Below are 15,163 nucleotides of genomic sequence, written 5' to 3' on the forward strand. Positions count from 1 at the left end.
CCTCTATTCTTTTTATTTCCTGATAAAAAGCCAACAGAAACAAACTTAGATTACGTCATAAACATTTTAGGCTCGCGGCAACTTTTATAATAACTTCTTCTTATTACTTTTCTTATTATTCCAAGTTGTTCTTCGTCTGGGCTTCGGGGGTTATTTACTTCCTATCCAGTGATTATGACGTATTCGAGAAATTGGAATATATTAAAGCTTCTTGCGAAACACGGTGACCTATGATGAATCGCGGCGACCGTGAAATTACGCGGTTCGCCCCTGACATTCTGCAAAGTGCTCCGTTGTTACGACGAACTTGGTCGGCCTTTTCCTTTTTACCGATTAGTCTCGTAAGTAAAGATCCAAGAACCACGTAATGTTTTACGGGCCTGCGTAAAATTCCTCGACGACCGAGCGTACAACGTTTCCCGCGCGACGTTTTCCGCTCCGATCATCTCATCCCTCGAATCACTCGTTCGTCATTCCCGCGTTTATCGCGCGTCGTTTCAAAGATACGAGCGTGCCAGCATTTGGTGTAATTTATAGCGGAAATAAACGCGCCGTTCCTATATAGTATTTCATTTCCATCATAGTAAAAATACAAGACGAGGCTTCAGAAAGTTGCGTCCTTCGGGAAAGTATCAACAGATCGTGGAACAAAAATCGATATTATTTACTTTTGAGAAATTATACGTTCTGAAGATTAACAAACTCTCTTGTGAACCACTTTATATAAATTTACGTATATTACGCAATTCTTTCTTACCTTTAGTCTCAAAGATATATGCAAAACTATTTCCTATGCTGTAGCATCTAATTCAATTACAAAGTTGTGAATCTCACGATACGAATCATTGTCATAAATTGTCATAATTACTTTTCATTCGATAATAAATCAAGAGAGATCAATTAATTTTACCATATTTTGAGATTTCCCTTTGATTGCGATTGGACTAGATCTCGTTTATGTTCCCATAAACAGAGAGAAAGAGTCACATAGTTACTCGTGATACCTAATCCTTCCGTAGTCAACAATCAATTGAAATCCACTAAAATTGAAGCCCGAATTCGAACCGTAGACCTTCCAAGCAGACCGAATAATCCGCGAATCCTTTCCCCGTTCAACTCTTACGTCGTTTTACGTTAGAGCCGTGAAACTTTTTGTTAAAAGGTGTTACAACTTTGAAACTAAATTGCGCAATTCTTGTTATGGAAGGCACGGTATAAAGATTTTTCTGTCCCTTTCGCCAAGGCAAAAAGCCACGCATGAAACGTACGTACATACGTGTATTAAGTAGATACGTCAGAGTTAGAACGAATATCTTGCTGCTGCAACTTACTACGAGTAAGCCCGCATTAAATCACTTCAAGCACTCCGTCGCGAGGAAAAATGCGTAAATTCCTTCGCGACCTCCTTCTCTTTGTCGCCGTATATCCTTGGACGTGAATTTTTTCATACGAGTCTGCTACGAACGGTCGTACAATTTTATCAAATGGAGAAAAAGTGGAAAGTAGGTTCCATTATGTGAGCGAGGACTCTTTTAAACGACGGGATTGAAAATAAAGTTTTTATAGTAGTTGATACTGGTAATCTCCGCGGAGGTTTTCGTCTACGACGCACCGTGCTCGAATGAACTAATTAGGCAAAATTCATAACATAGTTTCATAAAAGAAGAGCATTCAGTGTATAATTTATTCGCAGTATTTTCTCTAAAGTTTATCATTTTCACGAGAATTGACACCGATGCTACACCACTACCACTATCGCTTTTGCTGCAACATTCAATTTGAAGGTAATTTTACCCTATATCGTATAATGTAATATACGACATATACAACAAAATCACTAACAAAAATAACGATGTTAGTTAAAAATGTATTTATTACGTGCTTCGATATATCAACGATAATAGGAACAAATTAAATGTTTCGAAAACCTTTTGATACATTTTTATTTTTTATTTTAAAGTAGAAATAGACAATAAATATTGAACAAATAAAGCATCCGTGGTAGGAACACTGTACGGGCTGGATCAATGCGCGGAACATTTTTATTTGAAATTTTATTTAAAGAGACTACCCACACAATTTGTACCCTTAACTACGTGTTTCTCTTAAGGTTTTCCACGATATCTGTGTTTGAGAAGCTTTTATCGTTAAACTACCTTTGACACGATTCGTATACATGTTTATGAAAAAGATAAAGATATTATGGAAGGAGCCTCGGGCGATATTAATACATAAATTATATGAAAAAACAATACCGTCTGCGAATGAAGCATTTCTGCCCACAGCAACATTCGACATTTTATCCTAACTGGTTTATAGCCAAGAAGCTACATACGAAAACTGTTCGTAATTTGAATCGCAAATTCCTATCCAACAGACTGAATTATAACAGCAAAGAATATTTAACATATCAAAACTGAAAAAATTCTAACGATACGAAATATCGAGTACATTTAGTCATTGGCCTCTAAAGGATTAAGAATGTAACGGATGGTAAAACATCTGTGTGGCTTAAAACTTCTTTGACTTGTCACGTTAACACGGAAGAAGATGGAAGGAGGAAGGAATTGGTCGAGGGAAAATAGTCTTGTGCAAAAGAAAATTACATTAGATCCCGGAGGTGAGTCGAGGTTAACGAATCGCCCTGTCGTAACATAGCGCGGCTTTTCTACTTGAAGACTCGATGAAACTGACATTCACGACGGATGAGTGTAAACCAGCAACACGACATTACGTGTGAATGGTTAGCGGAAAATACATGATGAATTACTTCGATGATATTACGATATATTTTCTTCGATTCTAATACAGCGACTCATTGGAGACTCTGAAACAGTATTTGCACGTTAGCAAGTATAAATATATTTTGCGTACTACTCTTTGAAATTTCATTGGCATCATAATGATACGCGACTATCTTGATTATAGTGGTTTAATGAAGTTTATCGTAAGCATACGCTTAGTCAAATATTAATATGAATAATTAAATCAAAGACGAAGACTCACTGAATACAAATTGAGCTTTAATAACACATCGTCGACCGGTCATTTTATGCAACAACTGCTAACGCGTGGTACCGGTTATTTTATGTAAAGCTAACAACTTTAGTTTGTGCGCGAATACAAGAGTTTACCGGCTTTCATGAGCCACCGTATATGCATGAAAGCTCGGATAATCCACTGAAATTTTATGTTTCAGAAAAATGGACAACCCGAGTGACAACGCATCGGACGCGATTAGTAGTCAAAGGTAAACCTCAACGACGAAATCTGAAACGAGAGAGAGAGAGCACTGCGTTTAGTGAGAAAATCGAAAGTTGTCTCTGTCGGAGGAGTTGGGAGACCGTTTTGTTCACGACCAAGTTTTGGGAAAGTTTCTGTTGGGAGAGTGGCTGACGTTATGTAACGACAGATCATCTTACGACGATCTCCGGCACATAAACAAACGCGAGCGTTAAGCAAGCGGAAAAATCCTCGACGACGAGGTGGCTCGTTGCGTCGTAAAACTTTGGCAGACTCCGAACAACAGGCAACTCTGCTAGGTATCCCCTATAGAAAAACAAACTAAAATATCATCTCCGAGAATAATTCTTTCTCGTAACTATGTAATTGCATCGCGGGGAACGTGGAACGTAGCGAGGCCTGGTATCGCAAGAGGGATAATCTATAGCAAACAGAAAAGACGCGAGTACGCGTTGGCTTCTTGGTGAGGCTAAAATACGAGAGAAGGTCGTTGAGCGGTTAGGAAAGAATTATCGTAAAAAGAAAATTCGATCTTTCATGAGTATTTACGGCATTTCAAGTTTCCTCGCTCACGCTCCTACTACGTACTTAAAATTGTAACGTAGCTTGCGAAGGAGGACGACGTTGGCTTACTAGCTGGTATTCTTAACAAAGCCTTTTAAATTTTGTTGTAAACTCGAGCTGGAAAGTAATAGATTATGGTAGGTATGTTAATTAGTATCCCCATTATATAGAACTTTAATGCAGGTTGAGAAAGGAGAGCAGAATTGCGTTATTATTTCCGTAAAAGAATCCTTTATAATGAATTCTGCTTGAAACTTAGGTTCGAAGATAGTAGATTATATGTAGCGTTTTAATTAACTTCCTTATTTATTTAGAGTTTTAAATATTGCTTTCGAAGGAAGAACGACGTCGTTGTAACATTATTTCCCTAACAAAGTGCTCAATAAAAAATGTCCATAAATTTGAACCGTAAAACTGAAAATAGTAGGTTATAGTATTTTGATAGATAACATCTTCTTGATCACGATAAAAATCTTACAATGCGAAACGATAGAGAGTAACAAGCGCGCTCCAATAACAAACAGCACCGGGACTCACTCTGTGATGAGCAAAGAACGGTTGGAATATTAGAAGAAGCGACCTGTCTACCTAGTCGTCGAACCTATCCGGGATTATGTGAAAACTAAATAACAACGAACACGGGTTTTGAACTGAATCAAAAAGAGCGAGGGTCGCTCGTGACAAACCAGCCTTCGAACTTGCTCGTCGGTTTGATTAAACTGAAAACTTTTAAATACACCGAGTATCTCAAACCGAACATAAATGGTTGTATTATTAACTGTTTGACAAAAATACACTGACAATTTTTCAAAACTCCTTACGTTCCATAGTTGAACGTTACTTTCGATCTAAACTTTCTCCTCTGGAGCACAGAAGAGCAAGATTTCGAAGGCTCGCACGATCTGAATTCTTACGGTTGGTGTTGTAGGAAACTTTTCAAAGGCAAGAATCGAGAGGCGACAAAGTTGAAGAATATTCGAGAATATTCGATCGAAAAAAACGATTTTTATGGAAAATCTCGTAACGGTGTCAAGGACCAACGCAATCGTTCTCGCTCACACGGAATTCGCATACTCCGGTTGGTGCGGTAACTGGTAGCAATGCGGTTTTGGATTGAACCGTGGAATAAATATCCGGTGGCGCATCAATCAGCCATTTCGAGATTGTATGTATTACGAGGATCGATGGGATTATTAGCAACGTCATTCTAATCACCTTTGGTTGCCTTAATCACCCGTATGATCAAAAAATCTCTTTAATTCATTCAATCCCTTTAATCCTTCCCACTGTGGACCAAAATGACAAAGTGTTGTTACAACAGAGTCAATTTAAAAATATTACATTACATGGATCATATGTATAATTATTCGTCTGTTGGTTAATACGTGCAAATTTGAAAGTATATAAAGAAGTTATTGTTTTCTACGTCGTTCATTTTTAATTCTTCGTCATTACTCGTTACTCGTTAAATCTGAATAAAGTTTCTAGCACCACGATATAAAAATCCGTTTACAGTAGTGTCAAACGTTTCTTCGCGTAACATCTACCATATATATTATACATTCGCGTTTCGCTGCATAATCGTTTCGCCGATCGTCCCATGCATAAGTGTCGCGACACAGTTCCGACGAGTATTTATCGAGCACCGGGAAAAACACGCAAATTACAAAGTGTATATTGCACGAAGGTGGTTTGTAATATTTGGCGAAGATTGTAACGCGTGAAAATATTTTCTCAAGGAAAATCTAACTTAAGACGCTTGTAGCGCCTTGGAAAAATATTAGTACCTTCGATCGGAGAGTATAAACGTTGGTAGCATTAATCGATGAAAAGAAGGACACGCTGAAACGCTCGGTGTATCGATAACGCACGTGACATCGTACAAACGCGTCCGTATCTACTCAGGCGCGAAATCCCAGTGGAATTATTAATTTATATAACCGTCGATGCAGATGAGAATTGCGAGCAAACAATAATGAAAAATAAACGACAATCGGTCCTGCGATATTTACGATTATAAGCAGAGTATGACTCGATTCACAGTTCTCGGTTCACTCTCGGCTCGATCAAATTATTAATCCATTGTTTCCATCGCTCTCGCACCAATAAAATATTCTTTCCTCGATAATCTTTGTCTACTACTCATAGTGGGAATGCCTACAATCGAAACCGTGGGATAATAATTTAGCCGAATCGAATCACCGATAGCCTGGGTCGAGTCTAACGCTTCGAGGTAATGAACCGTACCTTTCTTTTCCTCCGTTTGTTTCCGCGTGGAAACCGAACGAGCCGCGAAATTCGATGACGAAACAGAGAGAACGTAATCAAGTTTAAACGTATTACGATAATTGAACGAGTCGATGGTCTAATTTACTGACCAAAGTACTCTTTTGACGACTGATTAATTACGTTCTTCTGTTCCACAGGGTATATAAGAAATCATCACCGAACAACAAGCTGACCCTCTACTTGGCGAGCAGAGATCTGATCGTGAGCGAGTTGAAGATCGATAAACTACAGGGCGTACTATTGGTCGATCCTGAATTTTTGCAAGAGAAAAGGGTGAGTTTCCAATACGAAGAAAACGATCAAATATTCCGCTTTAACGTGGTTGAAAATGCCACGCTGAGATAGGAGAATAAAACGTAGGAAATTATACTTACTATTGTAGAAAGTTTCCATTGGTTTGATTCGATGGATAGAATTCGTCTGCAAGCCTAATTTCTCAAAGATTCTATCTCTCTGACCTCAATTTCATCGACAACTTTCTCGCGACATCTTTCCGTCAAACCTAATTAAAGATACTTCCGGAGTTACTCCGTGGGCAATTTATAGACTAGAAGAAGCTCGAAGAAGATGGGAGCGAGCTCACGACCCCTGAGACGACATCCTCGATACTTCCCATTAACCAGATAGATACCCGTATTACGTAAACATCTTTCATCCGCTGGTAAAAAGTTGTCGCCTCGACTGAATTATATTTACCTATAAATTATCGCGATCCGATAACTTTCGTTAGAACAAAATTTGAAAAATATCGTACAATCATCGAGTAGTTAATATTCACGAACGATCGAGAAACCCAACCGCGAATAAATTCGATATTGACTTTTTATTTATCTGGAAATCGGTACAGTGGTTCTATAAAGTTCGTTAGAGTTTCTACTGAAAAACTGTGCGGAGAATTGAAAAATCCTGACACAACTATCAACCGCGAATAGACTAACATTCGCACAACTCTAAAGAACCGAATCGCGATTATTTACTTCTCGATTTACCAATTTAACCGTCTGATGTTTCAGGTGTACGGGCAAATTACGTTGACTTTTCGCTACGGGAGGGAAGACGAAGAGGTAATGGGACTGAAATTCTGTAACGAGGCGGTTATGTGTCTCGCGCAACTTTACCCCCCATATTCCGGCGCTGATCAACAAGAAACGACCCCATTACAGGTCTGTATAAAGATAATTAAACGTTTATCTCTGTTTCCAAGGTTTACGAGTTCGCATTTTGCTTTTGTATCTAGAGACGGTCGACTTAAATTTAGAAAATCAGAGCGATTTAACGAGCGGAACCCTGCCGGATGAGATTGAACGCAAGGGTGTTCATAAACTCGTGAAATCTTGTCCGTCAACGTGACACGCGGCGAGCCAGCAGCTTACGATCAATGAAAATTTAATAAAGCCTTCGATGGTGCAAGTTTCCCGTGTTCCTACCCGCAGATGTTTCCATAACGTATCGCAAAATTCCAGAAAATTGGAAAATTAGTATTCCTGCATCACTCGACAGCTTAATTTCCGCGCTGATTCTGAACTCGATAATCGATGATCTTTTCCGACAGGATAAAAAAAAAGGGGGGGGGGATGTAACTTTTCAAATTTCTCGACGGATCTTCCTTTATTTTTCTATCCGTACAAAAACTCATCGTTCTCTACCCGTGTTTAATCTTCTATTTAAAATTGCTTCGCGATTTAAGCATCGACGGATGATAAAAAAGGAAGAGGAAAGATAAAAATGCATAAAAGTTGAAATCGATGAATAATTATTGGTAAAACGAAGAGAAAACGTAAAATCGCGACGGTGCTGGATTTTCTCAGTCGGTTAAACCGTAAAAGGGTCGTATTATTCGAGGTAACGACGCGGCACCGTAAGTTCGTAATCAATTAATGAAATAAGCCAAGCGGCTTAGCTTAGCTGTTTTCGTGCCTAGATAATTAGAAACTTACATACGCAACACCGATTGCAAATTGCATTAGCAGACCGTATAACGCTTCCTCGAGCGTGTAATTCGTAACAAAAAGCTTCAGCAGCTCCGGATCGTATACAAATTTCCGAAACTATGGATTTGGGAAATTTAAACAATTGAAACTAGATACTCGTTTGCTGATGCGTTGTTCAATGTTTCAAGAGTGGAAAGGGTTTAACATCCGTATAAAGTGGATCGTATAAATTTATTATCCGTCGTTGTACGAAGAAACTTGCTAGAACAAGGTGAAATTATTTCATAAACCGTAACAAGATAAATTCGATCACTTAACCTCGAGATATTTCCATCCGAATGTGACCAAAATTTCTCAAAAGTAAAAATGTCGATCGATACGTCGTGTCATTCGTACGATCGTAGTCACTGTGATAGAAATAGATGTTTATGAAACGCGAACATATCAGAGAGCAGAGGAGCAGTGATCGAAGCAACAGGGCGAATTACAAATTATTGGCGTGTATACCACCTGTAAACGTAGTATAAACGTAGTAAAAGCAGATCTCTATAACGTAAATCGTTTGAAGAAAGTTTTCAAATAAAATGTTTCAAATTTAACAACGGAACGTTCGACCGCGATAAATTAATTCGAGTAAGTTGTGCTCGTGTTTCTCCTAACTCACGATAATCGAGCGTCGTGATTGAAACGCTCTCGGTTGAAAAAACCAGACGTTAACGGAAAAGCTTCCTGCTGAGGTTGAATTTATCACGGCGAGCTCGGCTGCCTTGTCTTTGACATCCTCCACGTTCTCAACGTTCTCACGTTCGTTCTCCGCCGTGCGAGGCCAGCGGCAAATCGGTCAACGCAAACCTCTCTGAGTTTTCTCTCCGAGTTCATCGCTCTTCGATATTTATTTGCCCCTGTTGGACACGCGAATACCTTGTTTAACGTGTATTCCAGCCAGTCGAATATATGCAATATGAAGAACGTTTGTGAGCCGCTTGTCGAAATATCACACACGCTACCTGAAAATTTGCTTGATATTTGCTTATGCAGCTAAACCATGTAAAGAGGTTAAGCGATGTTGCAAACGTAATCCCCATTTCCGAAATGCGCACAGATGCGAATAACGCGGAGGAAATATTCTGAGTAGCGGTGAACTTGATATGAATCGAAATAGGTGGAGAATGATCGGATAGAGAAGCAATGGAATAAGAGAAGAGATAATAGATGGAGAGGAATAGGCAGATTGTCGAGTGCAGATCGTTTAGATTTCTATAAAATTAGAACTTATTGTTATCTGAAATCTCTCTTTCTATCTTTCTCCGTTCATCTACTATCCTCTATCGAACCTGTCATAAAATTAATATTAAATATCGATCGAGATCGTCTACTTTATAGTGCTTTACTCCGTGCACTTCCACGATGCAAGCGCTTACGATGTGAATTTTTTCTCGGTTGAATAGGAAGATTTCAAAGACGAGTTCTACTAGGGTAACCTTTTAGAACCAGTCACGAGAGCTTCTTCGGCGAAAGGCAAGCAGAGGAGGGTTGTTTCAGAACGGTTCGATGCACGTTGTTCGGTGACGTCGCGCGTATCAGTTACAAGGCTTACGACCTATATAACATGCATCCCGTACTCCATAAGCTTAACGGTTCATTTCCGAGAGGATCAACGATCTACCAGATCCCTTAACGCCTTGTTCGTTCAAACCATCCACCACTGGTTGACCGTTGTAACGAACCGAGCGAGTTATTAGTTCCGTATGGAAACAAAATTGATACGCGATCTTTCAATCCTCGATCAGCAGCCATAATTATCTGAGTTTCCGATGGGATAGCTGGCCGTTCAATTTTCAGCGTATTTCGTCGCTTTTACCTCGCGTGATCGAAAATTTCCTGAGAAATTATCAACTTTCCCATCGAATATCTCCTTCGACCATGTTCTTCTTTGAGAATTTACGATTCCTTGCTTCGCGAACGGTTTCTCGGCGGAAATCTCTTTGCGCAATTACCGGGTGCTTTTACAAGAGAACGTAAAGCTCTAATTAAGGATCGTTAAAGATTTACAAACTCAACAAGCTCCAAATTAATGAAACGACAAATATATTCGTCTTTGATAAGATGATCTCAAAATCAGATAGGCAAATCTCAAATTTAGAGCGCTGTGTCTTTCTTACAAAACCATTCCAAAACCAATTTACAAAACCAAGGCAGTGTGTTCTAGTACTTGTAAGGAAGTCATTTTTCTCGCGGAGTTATCATCGCCAAAAATTAGACGATAGAAAATAATCAGGATTATAGTCTTGCTGATGTGAAGCGATCATTTTAAAACATTATACGACACAATAGAAACTTCACGAAGGCAGCGAACGTTGTTCGGGGAAAAGAACGGGACGACAAAGATTGGCGCTTGTCGTTGCCTATCTTCGAAAGATATTTCTTAATAAAAAAAGGTCTGTCGTTCCTTTCAACTAGAAACCTTTTGAAAGCTGTCTCCTGTCGCCCCTCCTCGCTGTTTCATTTTCACTGACCACCTCTCAAGAGTTCCATAAATGGAAAAACCACGTCACACGTCAGATGTTGACGAGCTAACACTTGTCTCTCGATTTGGTGAAAACCATTTCCAGCGTACGGAAGTGAAGCTAAGGTCGCGTTGTCTAGGGAAACAAACTTTCTCGCCCAATTTACGAAGACTTTCGTCTGATTGTTAGCTGATGAAAAGTCAGCTGTTTCTCCTTCTGGCGTTGTTTCGTCAACTGGTTACCATTGTTTCGTCGCAAGTCAGGTACAATGGCGGAAACTGTTACGTTGAAATTGCGAGAACTTTCGTCCAGAATGAGAAGCTTTAACGGCGCTTTGCGAAAATTACAATGAAAGTAGTCGCGAAAGTAGTGGTAAAAAGAAAACTTTCGCCACGAAATACCGTGGTTTCACCCGATACATTTTGATTTCCAACGACTGGAAATACAACAATAAGAATGAAAATTTCGACAACTTTTAGCTTTCAGCTGTGTTCGCGTATTTCAAGCTTTTGCAGCTTTATCAACCGTTTCACAGCCCAATTTTCTCTTATTAATAATAGAAATGTTTGTTTTTCGAGTGGTTTTTTAAATGAGACACAACGCACTATAATTTGAGATTAAGAATTTGCACAACCGAATTGAATACTATTAGCGAAACTTTGCAAGTCAGGAATATGATGTTACGCAGAGCGTGATAGGATAGGATAGACGTATAGCGCTTAAATTCGTGCTAAATATTCGATGTTTGAATCCTCGTTAGAACGTGGTTGACAGAATGAATGTATCTGATTAGCGTCTGTCGCAACTAAAAGCTTGCGAAAACATACTCGGCAGATTAGTTTGGTTACATCCTTTTTTCCGACCGTTTGCAATAAATTCGTTGGTCGGAGAAGATCCAGCCATTTCCGAAAGTATATTCCGAACGCTGCCAACTTTGTCCCGTTTATATTTCTACCCTGGGATAATTTTATCCAGTTCCTAAAGGTCCAGAATGCAAGCGCGGCGAATATGCATGTGTTCTCTGCTCTTAATTACGCACGCTGCATCTTTTTTCCCTTTTGTTTAACTCTTTTCCCTGACGTTTAAACGTTTTATACGCGCATCCTTAATTATAAAATATTCACCTAATTCTCACTCGATCTTCTCTTAAGATATCTCGGTCTTCCCGAAGTAAGAAAGATCCTTTTAAAAAGCATACGTATACCGTTTTGTGCCATTGTTTCTACAGTTTCATAGTTATCCTTCAACGTCCGAATCATTTTGCACGAAAATAAACGATACGTCGATCAAATCATTCTTTGTTGAAAAAGCATTGTATCCATGATGAAGAACGTCGGAAAATTCTATACCAGAGACAACTTTTCCTACAGCGTTCGCTGCAGGCCAAGGTCAGCTCCTGGCCAGGATCGAGCTTCTTTGCGTCACCCAACGTACCGAACGGTATCGAAAGCTTCGGTTAACCGTCGCTTCGAGCTCCGATAAACATTAAAAAACGAACGAAACGTTCTCTCGATCCTAGGCATCCTGGCGTATCGATCTTCGCGTATTCATAAACGACGGCAGCAGGAACACAGTGAAATGGTGAAACGTATCGCGATGAAATTGCTTTTCTCCGACTGTGCTCACCAGAGATCACGTTTCTCTCGCAATGGATCTTCCTCCGCCATCTGCGGAATTGCGAAACGACGCCGGATATCGGGTATCCGCGCACGGATTCGCAGGGATACAGCTGTAACAGGTGCAAAAGTGTCCCATCGGTTGGTTCAAATTGTACGGTGTACTCGTCCCTATCGCGAGCAGAGTGAAAACACTTTGAGGTCGTATGCATGAAATAAGAACTGATGCGTCTTAGTTTAGTTTCGTTTCTTCACGCCACAAGTTACGAATATTACACTTCACTGCGTATTAAAATATATTTATATTCTAAATTTGGGAAATTGGAGAAACAAAGAGATTAAGAAACTGCGTTCTCATAGAATTCGAATTTCCTATAATCGCGAGTTACTTTTCGGAAAGCTCTTCGTCTTTCTTGATAATCCAGAACTACGATAATTAATTTAACGAACATATTCATTGATAAAGTATATATCTATATATATATTGAAAAATATAGACACCAAAATACACGATAGATGCTATACGATTTGTTATAAATCTATTAGATTGTTCGAAAATCTTTCCTTTTTACGAGGAAATAATAGACGCACGTTTTTCGTTTTATATTATTTTGTCGAATTACGTACGATTTTGTTCTGTCGAGATAAACACCGCGACATTTCACAGACTTGGTTTCACGTTTGTACGAAGGCGCACTGTTGCAACAAAAAACACGTTTACGGAAAAAAAATACTTTTCGGACAGTCTAATATACGAGGGAACTCGAGATCTCTGGCTTTAAGTATAAGACGAAAAGTCTTAGGTGTGATGCGCTAACTATAATCGAACGAACTCGGGGGAAATTAAAGAAGCATTTCGTGTCGCGGGGGACGTGGTTTTGAGACCCGTAACACGAGCGAAGGTGCGATGAAGTGGCTCATCTTTCAATGATATCCTACGAAACGATCGTCGTTCATGTCTAATTCATCGATCGAATGAATAATGGATCGCACGGCGCCGGTAAAAACCTCAGCCAGGTGAAATATCCAGGAAAAGAGAAAGATACTTGATAAATAATTTTCACGACGCGCCAAATCGACCTAGCTGCGGGTCAGGGTTAGTGTCAAGGCCGCGACCTGTCGTAATACGCGAGGCTGGTCTTACCCACTACCGCAGGATCTCGTTCGACGAGCATGGAATTTATATCACGGCTTGATTGCACGGCAATTCTTCGGGGAATTTGCTTTTTCCTCATCATCTTTCCACGAGCTTGCTGTCGTAGATCGAAATTTGATAGAATATTTTCGATCGCAAAGCGAATAGCGATTGAGTCGTTAAATATAAATGAAGTTATATTCGACAATAATATTACGATTCTTTATATTATAAATTCTTTCGCTTTCAAATAAATTCCTTAATTCTTTGGTGATATGCATATAATTCCTCCTTTTCTTAATAAAATAGAAATAAACAGGATAAATAATAAATCTGCGAACAATTCACGATTTTCGCAAAATTCTCCTCCTTCGACTTTCAAACGATTCTCTCGCTCCTTCGATGATCTGATCGCTTACAGTCCAATACTAGTCAATTATTCCGCATTACACGCATTCCGAATTCCATTCCACATTCCTCGTAGAGTTTACTCGCGTGTTATTCGTGTCGCTTCTCTTCCCATTCGCTCTTCTTACTCGCTACCAAGAGCACGAACGTTTTTACAATTCTTTATCACTCAACATCTCCATGTAAAATATCAAGAATTCTCGTTCACACGGATTATCGTGTTTCCAATTATCGAAACTGACTTTTCAACGTCTCAACAAAATTCCGTCCTCTTTGGATAATTTCAAGCGACCAAAGTTGGATTCTCCGATTACAAAGTAATTCTCTAGAGATTTTTTAAATCGCGAAACAACGGACGTATGCCGATGGAAAACGATAACCCGTTGCGAACTGTTCTCGAAGCAAAAAAGAAGAATAACTCGAAAGTAACTAGGTAGAAAAATACGACTGACCTCGAATGCTCCTCAGGATCGTTCTTTTCCTCGTTACGCAACCTTTTATTTAAATCAGACTAGAAAGAAATCTTTATTACACCGTTACGTGTTATCAAATTACATTCAATCCTTTTTTTTGTGTGTGTGTTTCGATCAAATTCGTTTCCACGTTGAGGTAAAACAAGAACGGACAGTCAAGTGGCAGAGGTTTACACGGTGCGAATAGAAAACACGAGCGTGTTCTTTATTTACGTTAATCGTTCGTCAGAATTAAGTTTGTTTCAACGAATCCACGACGCAAATTGAAACGTGCTTCTTCGGCGTTTTTCTTGTTCCTTTCTATCGCCAAAGCAACGTCGAGAAAACTGTTCTCGCTTGACTTCTACTTTCATCCATTTCAATTACTCTCGCGAATCTCCTTTTTGCAACAGCACCGGCGCTATGCACGGCATAGTCAGCCGTATTGCGTTACGCTGGATTTATCCGCAAAATTACTCCTGCACGACTTTCCTATATTAATTGATCACGATTCATGACGGTAAAGATAGAAGGGCATTTAAATCGTATCGATCGATTCAATGGCAAACGACACGACTCGTACCGCAGTTGGTGATATTCCTTTCCTTCGGATACATTAGATCGATTGTCAATTAAAAGGCAGTTAAAATCAGCGTGCTTTCAACGTTCATCTGTTTCTCCTAAGTAAACTTTGCGAGGTGACACGGTGTACACGATAACAATATTCGCCAGCTCGCAATTATCATGGAATCGGGTCGACGTTGCGTTTCATTAGAACACCATAGCGTTTTATTAACGGTGAACGACGATTTTTCGTTCGCTTGGCTGCTGTAAACTCTGGAAAAAGAGTAGTTGAAAAAGGAGAAAACGACAAAACTTTTATTCGACGAAATTTGAAGAGTATTTGAACATCGAACGATTCGCGCGATAGCAACAAAGTATTTGTCGTCTTCCTCTTTCGAGTTTCATAAATATAATCTAAAACGTTATATCCGCTTTGAAAATATTTACTTGTATG

General features: G+C 39.4%; 2 protein-coding genes across 10 annotated transcripts in view; one reads left to right on the forward strand and one right to left on the reverse strand.

Annotated features, from left to right (window-relative positions):
• LOC139998402 (phosrestin-2) overlaps positions 1-15,163 on the forward strand; it is a 174,983-nt gene that overhangs the window by 148,773 nt on the left and 11,047 nt on the right. For 5 of the 8 annotated variants that reach the window (XM_072022894.1, XM_072022893.1, XM_072022888.1 and 2 more), the window contains 3 exons: positions 3,200-3,250; positions 6,234-6,369; positions 7,110-7,259. In XM_072022894.1, the coding sequence (XP_071878995.1) occupies positions 3,200-3,250; positions 6,234-6,369; positions 7,110-7,259 (337 nt within the window). The other 3 variants (XM_072022896.1, XM_072022895.1, XM_072022892.1) reach the window with 3 other exon arrangements.
• Positions 1-15,163, reverse strand: part of LOC139998413 (14 kDa phosphohistidine phosphatase) — a 61,195-nt gene that overhangs the window by 34,346 nt on the left and 11,686 nt on the right. The gene's annotated exons all lie outside the window — the stretch shown is intronic.

Source organism: Bombus fervidus, chromosome 3 (assembly GCF_041682495.2).
Source record: "Bombus fervidus isolate BK054 chromosome 3, iyBomFerv1, whole genome shotgun sequence".
Classification (NCBI taxonomy): Eukaryota; Metazoa; Arthropoda; class Insecta; order Hymenoptera; family Apidae; genus Bombus; species Bombus fervidus.